At 53.3% G+C, this 14,732-nt stretch overlaps 1 protein-coding gene across 1 annotated transcript; it reads left to right on the top strand.

Annotated features, from left to right (window-relative positions):
• The first annotated feature begins 10,943 nt into the window (after positions 1–10,943).
• Positions 10,944–14,653, top strand: LOC149911978 (uncharacterized). Its single transcript, XM_090132881.1, has one exon. It carries the CDS (start codon positions 11,393–11,395, stop codon positions 14,420–14,422), a length of 3,030 nt encoding a protein of 1,009 aa, XP_089989007.1. The 5' UTR covers positions 10,944–11,392; the 3' UTR covers positions 14,423–14,653.
• Positions 14,654–14,732: the final 79 nt, after the last annotated feature.

Below are 14,732 nucleotides of genomic sequence, written 5' to 3'. Positions count from 1 at the left end.
AGATCACTATTTCTAAGGATAAGTTACAGAATACAAATGCATGATGTTCTACTTCTTCAAACCAGTTGCTCTTTGTAATGTCACATGCAGAAACAACATTCCATTCCTACACAAGCATCAGTTATTTTATGCAAAATCTTGTTCAGGAGCAATAAGGAGATGTTCGAATTGCTTCAACTCCACGAACCGATCCGAGCACAACAGAAGAACACGGACCCGGTTCTTCCATCCGTACGGACGGCACTCGTGCCGCCCTGCAGACGCGGGTCAGTGCAGCACGTGTCAGCGCGACAGCTGCTGTGCATCACTGCCCGAATCGCCGCAGCGCTGCTGGCAGTTACCGGCAGACACAAGCCGTTCCACTCCTCAGTACCAGCACAGACTTTATCGTAACGTGACCGTGCACATAACAGACGGCGGTGAGAGCCAATGAGAGGGCCGGATGGGGCACGGCTGGCCAATAGGAGAGCCGGAGGGGTGGGGTGTGCGGGCCGCGATGCCGGGTTGGAGCCGGGGCCCGCCTGGTACCGCGGTGCCGCCCGGTGAGCGCAGCTCCTCGAGGCCCGTGCACTCGCACGCATCCCTGTGTGCGTGTAAATGTGAGCAGTACCACGCGGCCGCATGCAAAGACCTCAGTGCACACGGCCGTGTTCAGGGCTACCCGTGTAAAGCTCACAGAGTGACGTCAGGCTGCAGCTCAGCAGCTGTCACCTACATCAATGCTCTCAGCTCCCTGGGGTCACCCGAGCTGAGAACTGACACTGCCCTGATGGTGCAGCCTCCCAAAACCCTGGATTGCAACCGCTCTTCCTCTCCTAACCCCAGAGCTGTGCAGTCACCACCGTCTGTGACACCAAAATGCATCCTCAGACACACTGTGGATCTTGCCCCTCAGTCCCCAGCCCTCAGAATGCCTTGCATGCTGACCTCTACCTCTGTGTGCTCCAGCACCCAATAGAAGAGACTCCAGGACTAAACACTGCTCACCTCTGCATGTCTCCAGGTCAGGACAACCCTATTGAGCCAGCTTTTCAATTAACTTGGCCCTTCGCACATCCTTCTGCCACCAACCACCCCAAGGCTATCCCTCTCCTTGCCCTTGTTGGAAATATACGAATAATTTATCAGGACAGTATCTCTGATAAAGCAGATTTTATTTGCAATTGCAATGGCGGGCTTCTTGCAAGCAGGAGAGTGCCCAGAAAAACAGCGTTACATCCTTTATGCCCTATTATTCAATGCTTATCTCTTTCTCCCCTCGTTCCTCATTGGCTGAGTACTTCAGGTTCACAATTTTCCTAATGCTCAACTAAACATATGGATACTGGATAAACATAAATTGCTGCTAGCTAAGCATATATCGCTAATTAGTTAACTTCTCACACTTGCTCACTCAACACTTGGTCACTGTTTCTGCACATCTGCTCGTCCTTGCATAGAGATAAGCTTGGAAGGAGGACAGGGGGGAGTATCTTGATGCCTGCCTGTTGCATCCCAACCTACCCACAGAGCAAGGCAAGCCAGTCTTGTGTGGAGGCCCTGCCTGCTTTGATGTTTGTTAAGTTTGTTTTTCTTTTGCTGAGGGTCTCTTATCCAAACAGAACAGCCCTACAATATGCTTTCTAGTCCATAATACTATATCTATACTATTTGGAACATTTAAAAACTATTGCAGTTTTGCAAGCAAAAATTAATCACACAATTCAGCAATTATATTTCCAAAGCATGTTACTAACAATACGGTATTTCTACTTTTTTACATCAGCTATTTCTAAGGACAAGTTGCAAAATACAAATACATTGTGCTCTACTTCTTCAGATCAATTCCCCCTTTTTCACATCTAATGCAGAAACAACATTCCATTCCTACACACCCACAAACACACAGCTACCCCAGCTCTGTACCCTGTTCCTGCAGCAGGACAAGTCTTCAAACCCCGCAGCTGCTCCGAGGCTTCAGGAGCTCGGCATGTGCCCGGTGCCCAGAGACACCGCCCAGCTCCGAGGAGCTGCAGCCCCGCACCCCTGCAGTGAGCCGAGTAACCACGGCTCCGAGAGCTGCTGCCACCTACAGCTGCTGCCACGGCACGGCCACGGTGTCTCGAAGCTGGGCCGCCACCTGCTCCCTGCTCCCTGCTCCCTGCCCGGTGGGTGTGCTTCCTTCGTGCGACTGAAGCAAACCGCAGCGAGTCCAATCTGTTTAACTCCAAAAAGAGCAATTCCAATATCCCTCCAAAGCCACAGGAGAGCTTTGATCCCGCTGGGGGACAGGGCAAGGGCTTTTGCCCTGGGCCAGCTGCTAAATCATAGGTATTATTTCACATCCTTATTACTGTTTCGCGTTGAGGACCAGCGGAGCTCCCAGCGCCAGCATCCATACATGCATCCACCCATCCCTTTATAAAAAGAAAACGAATCACAGCACTCACCGGGCACCTCCGGAGGCTGGGACCAGGACGGGAGCGTCGGTGCCGGGGCCGCTCTCCCGGGACACCCAGGGACAGCCGGAGCCCAGCGTCGGACACGGCCCCTCGCAGGGAGAGAGCAGCGCGGCGGCAGCGAGGACCGGGGCTGCAGCTCCGCGCTTTCCGTGCCTTCGCGGAGGCTCCCAGAGCTCAGCCTAATATTACACAGTGGGCAGACATCGCGGCGGACGGGCCGGAGAAGTGCAAGCGGGGCGCGGCGGGGGGGAGCGCTGCCATCCCCGGCACCGACCGAAGACGAGCGGGGGCACAAAGTCAACCCCGCACACGTCGTGCGGAGCGGGATCCTCGCTACGAGGAGAGGGGAGAAACAAAACGGCACACTGCCAACATACGCGAAGAGCGGATCGGCTGCGGGATGCGAAAGCCCTGGGAAAGGAGAGAAGCGGGAGAAAGGGGAGAACGCAGGGAGCGATGGGGAAAGGGGCGACCGGGGCAGGGGCGCGCAGCACCCCTCCCGCCGGGGCTGCCCCGCTCGGCGCAGTGGGGAAGGGAACCCGGGGGGACGGCGGAGCGGAGCGGCTCTTCGTCTGCCGCTGCCGGGGACGGGAAGAAGCGCGGCGCGCAGCGCGGGACGGGCTGAGCCGCTCCGCCGCTCCCGGCTCCGCCGCCGTTACGTAAAGCCCCGAGAGGCGCCCGGCGACGGGCACGGCGCGCCGTCGCTCTCCCGAACGCCGCCAAATCTCCGCACCGCGGCACCCCGCAACTTCCTCGCGGCTCCCCGCAGCTCCGGAGCCGCCCTCCCCTCGCGCCACCGCGGCTCCCGCTCCAACTTCCCGGCCCGCCCAGCCGCGCACCCACCCGCCGCATCGCGCTGCCGCCGCGCGGCCCAATGGGGCGGCCGCAGGGAGCGGAGCGGAGCGCCGAGCTCCAGCGGCGTCGGCCGGAGGAGCGGCGGGAGGTGGGCCCACCCCCCCGTCCTACCTCTGCTGAGAGGGGGAGGGAAAAAGCACAGCAGAAGGGGCCGCGCCGGCTTCGGAAAGTCCGCGTGGGACCGCGCGTGCGTCCGCCGTGCTGGCAGGAAGCGGCTCGTCGGGGGCGGGCGTGTGGGGCGCGCGTGGCTGCGTGCCGAGAGCAAACTTTCCCCGCACGGACGCCTCCGAGTGCTGGAGGGGCGCCTCCTGGGGGTGAGGGCGGCGCAAAGGCACCGACGTCGCCTCACGCGGTGCGAGGCCCCGAAGTCAGAGCGGAAAGCGGCGGAGCGCCGCGGGGCTGCGGCGCGCTGAGAGCCCGGCGCGGCGGGAGGGCCCGCGCAGCGCATCTCGCTGGGAGCGGAGCGCTGCGGGGATCTGCCCGGCACCGCTGCCCTCCCGGCCCCCCAGCGCTCGCGGTGCGATGTGACACTGAGCAACGGTGACAGCCGGCGGCTGGTGGGTGCGTGTCGAGCACCGCTCCTGCGCTTTTAGGACCTTGCCGTCCCCCAGACTCGCACGTTCCTGCCTGGAACATCTCTCTCCCCCCGCCTCCCTCCCTAAATACATCCCCCTTATGGCACAGCTGTCGCTTTTACTAATTGTTTGTGGGATTCAATTTTTTCCCGAAGTCTTATTTCCCCTGAGAAGATGAATTAGAAAGAGGCCATAAACGATTTCCAAGACGAATTAATAAAAACAGAAGCGCTAATTGGGCAATACATTTCAATACATGTGCCTGTCCAGCCCCGTATTTCTCTGAGAGCAGCCAGCTTCTCTATTCCCCAGAAAAGCAGCAGGGTGGTAGGCAAAGAACGGGATGGGGAAACTTCAGCACGTGCACAAAGGTGTGGTGGGAGGGCAGAGCTCACTGCTGCCCACGCTGTTCTCAGCTCTGGGGGCAGGCGGGCACCTCGCTCCTTCATGCCCACAGAACACCCTTGAGCCCTAACCCAATTAGTGCCCAGCTAATTGCCTCTGTGTCAGGCAGCTGTTGAGGGACAAAGCACGGCTTTCCCTCGCTCCTGCCCCAGTGCTTTGCCGGTGAGCACTCATGCAGGATGCTGCCTTTAGACAGTATTGTATTTTCTACCTATTATTTTTGAAATTTCACGTGTATAGCCTAATTTTAAGCAGTTATTAAATAACTGTATTAAAGGCCGCAGTATTAAATAAGCAGTTATTGCTTGGGGGGGGGAAGAAAAATTCCCCTAGAACATGAAGTGTGTTATGGGAACCTGAATGAGTCCAGCCTCTTAGGCTGTTTTAAAAATTAGGCTATACACGTGAAATTTCAGAAATAATAGGTAGAAAATACAATAACCGTATAAATTCATAACCGAATAAATTCATAACCGTATTTTCTGGAACTAAGGGCTCAGCTCAGGAAAGCCTTTTAGGCCATGCTTGATTTTCAGTGCGGTTTGTGTCTCACTCATAACAAAAACACTGAAGTGCTCTCACCTTAAGAAGACCCGGCGTGGGGCTGTGAGGTCCTCTCCAATTTAGGCACCTTTAGTGCCCCTGCATTTACTGACCCCTCGGGCACCCTGCCTTTCCAAGGGCCTCACCCACATCCCACAGCTCTCTCCTGGGTCTCCCTGCTCCTCACCTCCATATAAGATGCAGCAATATTTTTCCTTGTCTTAGTACAGAAAGGCAGGTGTGTAGGTGTTTCTTTGCACCAGAGTCTAATGCAGCATCCACACACAATGTCTGCTCAGCCAGACCTCTCACTTATCCTTCTCTCCCTCCTCAACCCTTCCGTGTTTGTTATCTTGATGGTGGGTCTCTGTGCTCCTCTCATGCCTGCGGGCTCCTTGCTGCTCAAGCACTTCCTGCCATATTTCATGTCTTCCCCGAGCCTCTTCCCAACTGGCATTGAATAGAGTGCAGCAAAGACAATACAGAGGTCACCTGCTTGACACAGAAGTGTTCCTTCTCCCTCACAAGTTGGACTGTACTTCAGTCTAGTCTCAATATGTCACTTTTCAAGAGATGCATCCCAAACACATCAACATACCAGCACATCGTATTTGATCAAAGGCAGCTGAATTTTGCAAGACAACTGAAGTCAACACAAGCTGTGGTTCAGTGTTTTACAATCCTGCTGCTGTCCATAACAGCTGAGATTTCTCCCCAGGGTCAAAGCACCATTGTTTTCAGTGCATGCAGGGTTCCATCTGGATAACTTTAAGGGGAAAGGACTGAAAGGATATTCACCCATTCCCCAAATTATATTTGAAGTTCCCAGTTACTATTATTTATGAAGCAGTCTCCAATGCCTTTTTTTTTTTTTTTTTTTTTTGTACAAAGTTTTCCTATGAAAAATTCATTTATACAGCACAGAATGTGTCTACAAATAATAGACACTCCAGTTCACCTGCCTCATTTCTACAGATGAGGCAAGCTCTACTTACGGCACCGTGGAGAAAATTAACAACACAGCATTATTGGTGCACATCACCCCTATGGCACAACATGCTGGATAGCACCACTTGCCCAATCATTCGTCTGTAGCAGTGTCATAGAGGAGAGTTTCCCGTTGTGCTAGAGGACAAAGAGTGCACCTCTGGACCTCAATAGGTGCATTGGCTCAGCGTATCTCCAGATGAATCCGCAGTGTCAAAAAGCAGCTGCCAAAATCACCATTATTTCAAGTTTGGTCATCAAGGTGTCCAGGATGAGATATTGGGCTGCTTCAAGGCGACCAAGGAATTTGCTTAGAGCAAAGCTGAATTTATGTGCAGGAAGGAAATGCTTACTTGACCACCTCCATCCTTTTGGGCTGTTGCTAAGCTGTTCTACTAAGTCTTCATTTTACACAGCATTGAAAAAGTCCTGAAGTTCAGCGTTGGCATTGTCGTCGCTCATCCTCATAAAGGTGGCAAACTCAGAGGCATCAGAGCCAGAGGCAGTGAAAGCCAGATTGCCTTATGCTAAGGCTTATGCTAAGGCAACCTCCATCGAGGACCAAAGGCAGCCTCGAGGTGCTCAGCAGGCGGCTCACACTCAGCTGCTTTGCCATGCAGAGCTCCTCCAGCCTGTGTTCCCAGCCCAGCGGGAAGTGCAGCACAAAGCGGGCAGCATTTGGGCACAGTGCTGCCAAGTCCATGGCAGAGCTTCTGCTGAAAGCCCAGGAGCAGGCCAGCAGGGCTTCTTGTCTGCAGGCAGCCAGGGAAAGCTGCTCCTGAATTTTCCCTTTTTTTCCGCTGGAATCCAGCCACATGAGAGGTGAATGCTCTCTTCTTGCACTGCTTTTTCCTTTCTTTATTTTTTGAATACAATGCAATGTATAATGCAATTCAGGCCAGAAGAGACAGCTGCCTCTTACGTGGCGCTTGGGGTAGCTCAGTGAGGAAGTGCTGATGGAGTCCAGCTGTGAGGTCCTCAGCTTGGAGTCACGTCCTGCCAGGAGGGGCCACGGCACACATGGCTTACTCTCAACAGCTCAGAAATTAAGAGCAGCTCAGTGGCAGCTTCTGGCCCTACATCAAATCTCTAAGAGGAGGAAATACTGCATCCATTGCTGACACTTAGCAGAGGGCTTTTGATTAAGAAGCTTTGGACAGAACAAAGAAGTCTCTCCATAGAGGAGCACCCCCAGAAGCACACGGTATGGATGTGCTGGGAGCCCGTCCTCCTGCTCTTGCAGCAGGCAGCTGGGGATTGCACCCGGATGGCTTTTGCTCTGTGGCTTTAACAGCGGCTCAAAGGGTCCCCAGTAGTTCAGGTTTGAAGGAATGGCAATATGAATTGACATTTTGACTTGCTTGTTGTACGGAAGTTGTATGGAAATAAAGTGACCCATCATAAATCTGCTTTAGATTGCAGGACAAAATATCAATTTGCCTTGGTGAAATCTATTCTCCTTAAAAAGTCAAGTCAGCTCACCGAGAGAGAAAAAAGGGCCAGAAGACAAATGCTGCAGGACTTCAACGATCCACAGGGAGTTTGTTTTCACACTGTGCTGGGAATGCTTGCCAGCACCGTGCCACTGCGTTGTTGCGGCTGCAAATCCCACCAGCGACAAAAACACAAAATCTGAACAAAGCAGCACTGAAAGAAAGCTGTGGCCACGACAGATTTTTTAAAACAAAGCACTCAAGCCTCTGAAATTTTATGAATGAACCATCAGCTGTGCATGTTAATTGTGCAGGCAATGCAGAGTTAATCCGCAGATTGCTTGCTTGACATAAGCTTTTCCTTACAGGCAGATTAACTTGGACTGGATCAAATTGACTGAGAGCCCTCGGCCACCCCATCACTGCATAAAGACGTTGTTCATAGAAACATCTCCCAGTCTGGAGACCACCAAAGCATAGAAGAAACACAAGCTAGTAAGCTCTCTGCATAGGGTAGAAGATGGAAATCAGCATTGCTCTGCGCAATTCTGATTGTTCTGGTGTAAACAGGATCCCCAGGGATCCCCAGGATTCCAATCTTCTCCTTTTTGAGAGATGTTTAAGATTCAATTCAAACCTGTGGCAAATAGAAAGTGTTTGTGCTCATGTCCAGTCCCTGGGAAAACAGTGATGATTTTGTCATTGATGTCAATTAGAGAACAATTACTGCAAGACTCAATGGGCTGGGTAAGCAACAGGTTCTTCAATCATTTTGTACATGGCCATTAACAGCTGTAATTTCTGCACTTTTGCCTGTGTTTTATGTCTATGTTTTTGCTCATAAGTCTCTCCCCCTCTCTATCAAACTCAACTGCATCTCTATTTCACTACTGCAGGAAAGGGCCGCTTTCCACATAGCCATAGCTAATTAGCAGTGGAAGAGCAATCAATTTTCCTTCCACACAGTAGTAAAGCAATACATTCTCATGTCATTCTATATTTCTGCTGGAGAAGCCTTACTGACACCACAGGTAGGACCACAGGGGTAGAGAAAGCTGAGTCAGGAGAGATCGATGGGGGCTTAAAGTGGGGTGGGAATTGCAGCACGTAACGTTGAACTAAAAACCAGTGCTCTGAAAACAGCTCAGAAGCGCTGATATTCAGATGGCCCTCTGACTTGTTTGCCCTCACCCGCTGTAGTGATTTCAGTGCCTTCGCTTGTTGTTAGTTCTTTGGGACCCTGGGACAAAGGATCTCACATGAAGTCTCCAGCAGAGAAGCCTGAAGAGGACTGCCTCATTTGCATCAGCTCTTGAAGAGTTTCAGTTCCCCAGTTTCAAACCCTCCTTTTGAGGGGTCACTTTTCCATACTTACATACACACCTCCTGGAAGGATACGTATACACTGCTGCCTCCATTGGGCTGTGATACACTTTCCCATTAGCTATCAGACCCCTGCAAATACAGAATCACAGAATCACAGAATCATAGGGGTTGGAAGGGACCTCTAGAGATCATCGAGTCCAACCCCCCTGCCAAAGCAGGATCCCTACACCAGGTCGCACAGGTAGGCGTCCAGGCGGGTCTTGAATATCTCCAGAGGAGGAGACTCCACAACCTCCCTGGGCAGCCTGTTCCAGTGCTCTGTCACCTCACCTAAAGAAGTTCTTGCGCACATTGGTGCGGAACTTCCTATGCTCCAGCTTCTGGCCATTTCCCCTTGTCCTGTCTCCGCACACTGCTGAAAAGAGTCTGGCCTCGCCACTCTGCCCCCCACACCTTAGATATTTATAGACCTGGATCAGGTCCCCTCTCAGTCTTCTCTTCTCAAGGCTAAACAGGCCCAGCTCACTCAGCCTTTCCTCATAGGAGAGACGCTCCAGGCCCTTCACCATCTTTGTGGCCCTCCGCTGGACTCTTTCCAAGAGATCCCTGTCTTTTTTGTACTGGGGAGCCCAGAACTGGACACAGTACTCCAGATGAGGCCTTACCAGGGCAGAGTAGAGGGGGAGGATCACCTCCCTCGACCTGCTGGCCACGCTCTTTTTAATGCACCCCAGAATGCCATTGGCCTTTTTGGCCACAAGGGCACACTGCTGGCTCATGGCCAACCTGTCGTCCACCAGGACACCCAGGTCCCTCTCTGCAGAGCTCCTCTCCAGCAGCTCATCCCCCATCCTGTACCGGTGCATGCAATTATTCCTCCCTAGATGCAAGACTCTACACTTGCTTTTGTTAAACCTCATCCGGTTTCTTTCTGCCTAGCTCTCCAGCCTGTCCAGTTCTCGCTGAATGGCAGCACAGCCTTCAGGCGTGTCAGCCAATCCTCCCAACTCCGTATCATCAGCAAACTTGCTGAGGGTGGCCACTACCCCCTCATCAAGGTCATTGAGAAGATGTTGAACAGGACCGGACCCAGCACCGACCCCTGGGGAACACCGCTGGTTACAGGTCTCCAACCAGACTCTGCACCGCCAACGACAACCCTCTGTGCTCTGCCAGTCAGCCAGTTCTCAACCCACCTCACTGTCCACTCATCTATCCACACTTCCTCAGCTTTGTTATAAGGATGTCATGGGAGACAGTATCAAATGCCTTGCTGAAATCAAGGTAGACCACATCCACTGCTCTCCCCCATCCACCCAGCCAGAGACAACATCATAGAAGGCTACCAGGTTGGTCAAGCACGACCTCCCCCTGGTGAACCCATGCTGACTACTCCTGATAACCTCCTTTTCTTCCAGTTGTCTGGAATGGCATCCAGCACAAGCTGCTCCATCACCTTTCCAGGGACAGAGGTGAGGCTGACTGGCCTATAATTGCCTGGATCTTCCTTCTTGCCCTTTTTGAAGACCGGAGTGACGTTGGCTATCCTCCCGTCCTCAGGCACCTCCCCCGTTCTCCTCTCAAAGATGACAGAGAGCGGTTCAGCAATCACCTCTGCCAGCTCCCTCAGCACCCGTGGATGCATCCCATCGGGTCCCATGGATTTGTGAACATTGGTGTTGCCCAGGCGCTCTCGGACGACCTCTTCCCTGACTAAAGGGAAGTCTTCCATTACCCAGACCCTTTCACTAACCTCCAGGGTCTCGGATTCCCGAGGGGGAGCTTTTTCACTGAAGACAGAAGCAAAGAAGGCATTCAGTACCTCCGCCTTCTCAGCATCCCCCGTTACCAGAACACCCCCATCACTAATCAGGGGAGCCACATTCTCCCTAGTCTTCCTTTTACTGTTAACGTACTTAAAAAAAGCCTTTCTTATTATCCTTTATCACCTTTGCCAGGTTCAGTTCCAGGCGGGCTTTAGCCTTCCTCGTCGCATCCCTGAAGGCCCTGTTTTCTTGCAAATGCATGTGGAGATGTCACTCTGAAAAGCTACTCTTTGTGCATTAAGCAACTCCTTTGTTCTTACTCTGGCAACCACCATACACTGTAGCTTATTCTAGAACTGGAGCAAGTATGCTTGCTTGGCTGTTGCTCATTTCACCTATGGTATGGAACTTCTAGGCAATGGCATAATGTACAGACAGTACTTGCAGAGCCCAGAGAGACCTGACTTCCTGCTGGAGCCCAAAGGGAGGCTTTGCAGCACAGATCGCTCTCAGCTGGTTCCATCCTGTACTGCATTCCTAGGGCTGGCAATGGAAAAGTGCAAACCCCAAGGATGCATATTCCAAAATGCAACCAAGTTAAGTTACCAGTTCACCAAAGTAAGCTTTTCTGTAGTAGGCGTGGCGAGGAAACGGTATGTGACGGGGTCAGGTTTCCTATGCTCAGGGCTTGCCAAACGCTGCCCCACAATAGGACAGCAGGTAAGCAAGGGGTGTGGACAAAGCGGGACAAGAATATTTAAGTGCCTACCACATTTTAATAAACGCCATTTTGCCTCACGCACTCTGGGGTCTGTGTGAGCATTTGGCCCCGGCCCGGTTGGGGTCGGTTTCGCTGGCAAGTGGCGCCCTCGGTCGGCAGAGGACGAGCAATGAGAGACTACTACTACAAGTGGTGACCCCGACGTGATCTGCCTATCGAGGGTTAACCACCCGGCGTGCCCGTGAAGCGGAGAAGAGCCTGCGGAGTGGCGGCAGGTCGCTCACGGAAGACACATCGCGGAGAAGAGCCTGTGAAGTGGCGGCAGGTCGCGTGTGTAACCATGGAACAGATTATTAAGGTACTTTTGCAGTTTTGTAAGGACTACTGCGGCAAAAATACCCCTTCAAAGAAGGAGGTAGCCGCGGTGCTTTCGGTTTTAAAAAAGGGAGGGGAGCTGGACTCCCCTCAGCAAGTGCTGGATTCGGGTAGGTGGGATTCGCTCACCTCGGCTTTATGCCAACGCGCCATGAATAACCAAAAGGCTGCTGAACTTAAAACCTGGGGCTTGATACTTGGAGCCCTTAAGGCGGCTAAAGAGGAGGGTAAGCTTAAGGTGGAAAAAGGGGTGGAAAGGGCTCCGGGGGGCGGGTCTTTGCTACCTTGCAGTACTGACGACCAAAGCGTGGCGGACAAGATGGCGACGGTCGCCGCGGCGAAGGGCGGGGAAGAGGAACTCCCGACCGCATGTCTACCAACCGCTCCGCCCACTCCGCCCACTCCGCCCGCTCCGCCCCCGCCCTACCCTCCGCGGTCGCTATATCCTTCTTTGGAGGAAGAAAAGGCAAGGGCGGGGCTTCGTCCCAAAGGGGGGAGGGACGGGCGTCTGCTGACTGATTGGGCTAAAGTAAAGGAGGAGGCACAAGACCGGGGCCTTGCGAACCCGGAGGCATTTCCGGTAGTGATTTCCGATGATGATAACCCGATCTGGGTCCCGCTGGACCCGAAAGCGATAGCGAGGGTGCTTGAGGCAGTTGAAAAGAAAGGATTGAAGTCCCCCCTGACAATGAACGCCTTGGAGACATTAATATTGCCGGGACCCCTGTTACCATACGATATTGAGAATCTGATGCGCATGATTTTGAAACCGGTGCAGTATACGCTTTGGAAGGAGGAATGGCAGGCTAGACTTAGACAAATGCTGGTTACAGCCCAGAACGATCAGGGGAATCCGCTTCACGCGTCTAACCTGCAGAGACTGACGGGTAGTACGCCGGGTATGATCACCGCACATGCCCAGCTTGCGGAGCTGAGGCCCGGGGAACTAATAGCCACTACAGACGCTGCCCTTGAGGCGTTCAGAAGGCTCGCAAGAAATGCTGAGCCGTCTACTCCGTGGACGGAGATTGCACAAGGTCCCACTGAATCCTTCCAGGATTTTGCGGATAGGTTGATCAAGGCAGTGGAGGGATTGGAGCTGCCTAGGGCAGTGCACGGCCCCGTGATCCTGGATTGCCTCTATCAAAAGTCGAGCTCGGACGTACGGGCTCTATTACGGGCGGCGCCAGACAGGTTCCACACCCCCGGTGAGGTCCTTAAGTATGTGATGGACAAGCAAAAGTCTCAATCATCAGTGGCAAGCGAGGTTGCTGCAGCGGTAGCTGAGGTGATGCTAGCGCATGGGGTTGCCGGGCGGCAGAGTCCAGATCGCCCGCCTGGGCCATGCTTCAGGTGCGGTCAATTAGGTCATTTCAAGGCACAGTGTAAAAGCAACGGGGGTATAGTGTGCCAAATGTGCGGGAGGAGAGGTCACACTGCACCGCAATGTAGAGCTCGTGGGCTGCGATCTCGAGGTAGGGGGAATAAGGGTCCCTGTTACGATTCACGGGATTCTCAGGAAAGGCGGGCTTTGGATCTAGGCCTGCCACTAGCTGCGCTATCGTTGAGCTGCGGGGAGCGCCCCTTGGTGAAGATTACAGCCGCAATTACGGAGCTTCCCGCTGGCTCCCCAGGGCCGCGATCTATTTTCCTTACCGCCCTGGTGGACTCAGGAGCGGATGTGACGGTTTTTGCGGAGTCCGACTGGCCGCCCATGTGGCCAACGGGGGCCACTCAAACTATAGCGGGAGTGGGGGGAACTGCTCCAACACGGAGGTCAGCCAAGCAGATCGAGATAATCGTGGTCAACAGAGACGGTTCCCTGGAGAAGCCCGTCCTGCTGACCCCGCTGGTAGCGCAGGTACCGGGAACCCTGTTGGGGCGAGATTACCTGCGGGGTGTGTCTGCTCGGATTCAACTGCAGGCCTTAATTGCCCAGTGGGCAGGCACAGATCCGCGGCTGAAGCCATACAACGAGACCTCTTGGACTGTGGTCAGTCCTGTGAACACGGAGGCTTTCTCCATTACTTCGGGTTATTGCGGGTATACCAAAAATGAAACACGGGTCTTCACAGGGCGCAATACAACCTGCTTGTCAAAGGGTGGGGTCCTTTCTAAATCTAGCGGTAGATCCTCATTTAATTGTACGGCAGTTTGGGACTTTTATGGGTATGGGTTCACTTTCAAACGAGGGGTCAACGAGGTGCTATGGAATAACAAAACGGCTAAGGCGTTGCCCCCTGGAATCTTCTTGATCTGTGGGGATAGAGCCTGGCAGGGCATCCCGCACAATGCCTTAGGGGGACCCTGTTACCTAGGGGAACTGACATTACTGTCTCCGAATTTCACGACATGGATGCAGTATGGCCCGAGCATCACGGGTCACCATCGTCGCCGAAAGCGTTCGAGCCCTCTCCCGGAGAATTGTAACGATGAGGTAGAGTTATGGAGTGCCACAGCACGGATATTCGCATCATTTTTCGCCCCTGGGGTTGCTGCAGCACAGAGCTTGGCTCAGATAGAACGCCTAGCATGTTGGTCAGCTAAGCAGGCGAATTTAACAACATTAATATTGAATGCGATGCTAGAAGACACAAACAGCATTCGGCATGCGGTGCTGCAAAACAGAGCAGCCATCGACTTCTTGCTCCTGGCACAGGGGCATGGATGTGAAGACCTAGAAGGAATGTGTTGCTTCAATCTTAGCGACCACAGTGTATCCATCCATAAAGCGCTGAAAGCCCTGCGAGACCATACGGAGAAGATCCAAGTGGAGGACGACCCCATCGGGGACTGGCTGAGAAGTGTGTTTGGCAGCTTTGGAGGATGGGTTGCGAAAATTATTAAGGTAGTTGCGCTAGTATTGCTCGCAATAATTTGTATTGCGGCCATTTTGCCGTGCATAATCATGTGTTTCCAGAATTGCCTCACAAGGATCATGTGGCAAGTTATGGACCAACGGATTCTGTATCACAAAACGAAGGAACAGTTGTGAGAGATGTACTCGCGTTGCGATCGCGCTGTTACGGGATATTCCTGAGCATAGGGAGGGGGAAATGTAGTAGGCGTGGCGAGGAAACGGTATGTGATGGGGTCAGGTTTCCTATGCTCAGGGCTTGCCAAACGCTGCCCCACAATAGGACAGCAGGTAAGCAAGGGGTGTGGACAAAGCGGGACAAGAATATTTAAGTGCCTACCACATTTTAATAAACGCCATTTTGCCTCACGCACTCTGGGGTCTGTGTGAGCATTTGGCCCCGGCCCGGTTGGGGTCGGTTTCGCTGGCAAGTGGCGCCCTCGGTCGG

The sequence above is a fragment of the Phasianus colchicus genome, unplaced genomic scaffold (assembly GCF_987193195.1).
Source record: "Phasianus colchicus unplaced genomic scaffold, bPhaCol1.hap1.1 HAP1_SCAFFOLD_48, whole genome shotgun sequence".
Lineage (NCBI taxonomy): Eukaryota > Metazoa > Chordata > Aves > Galliformes > Phasianidae > Phasianus > Phasianus colchicus.
This window is presented reverse-complemented; position numbering and strand designations above follow the sequence as displayed.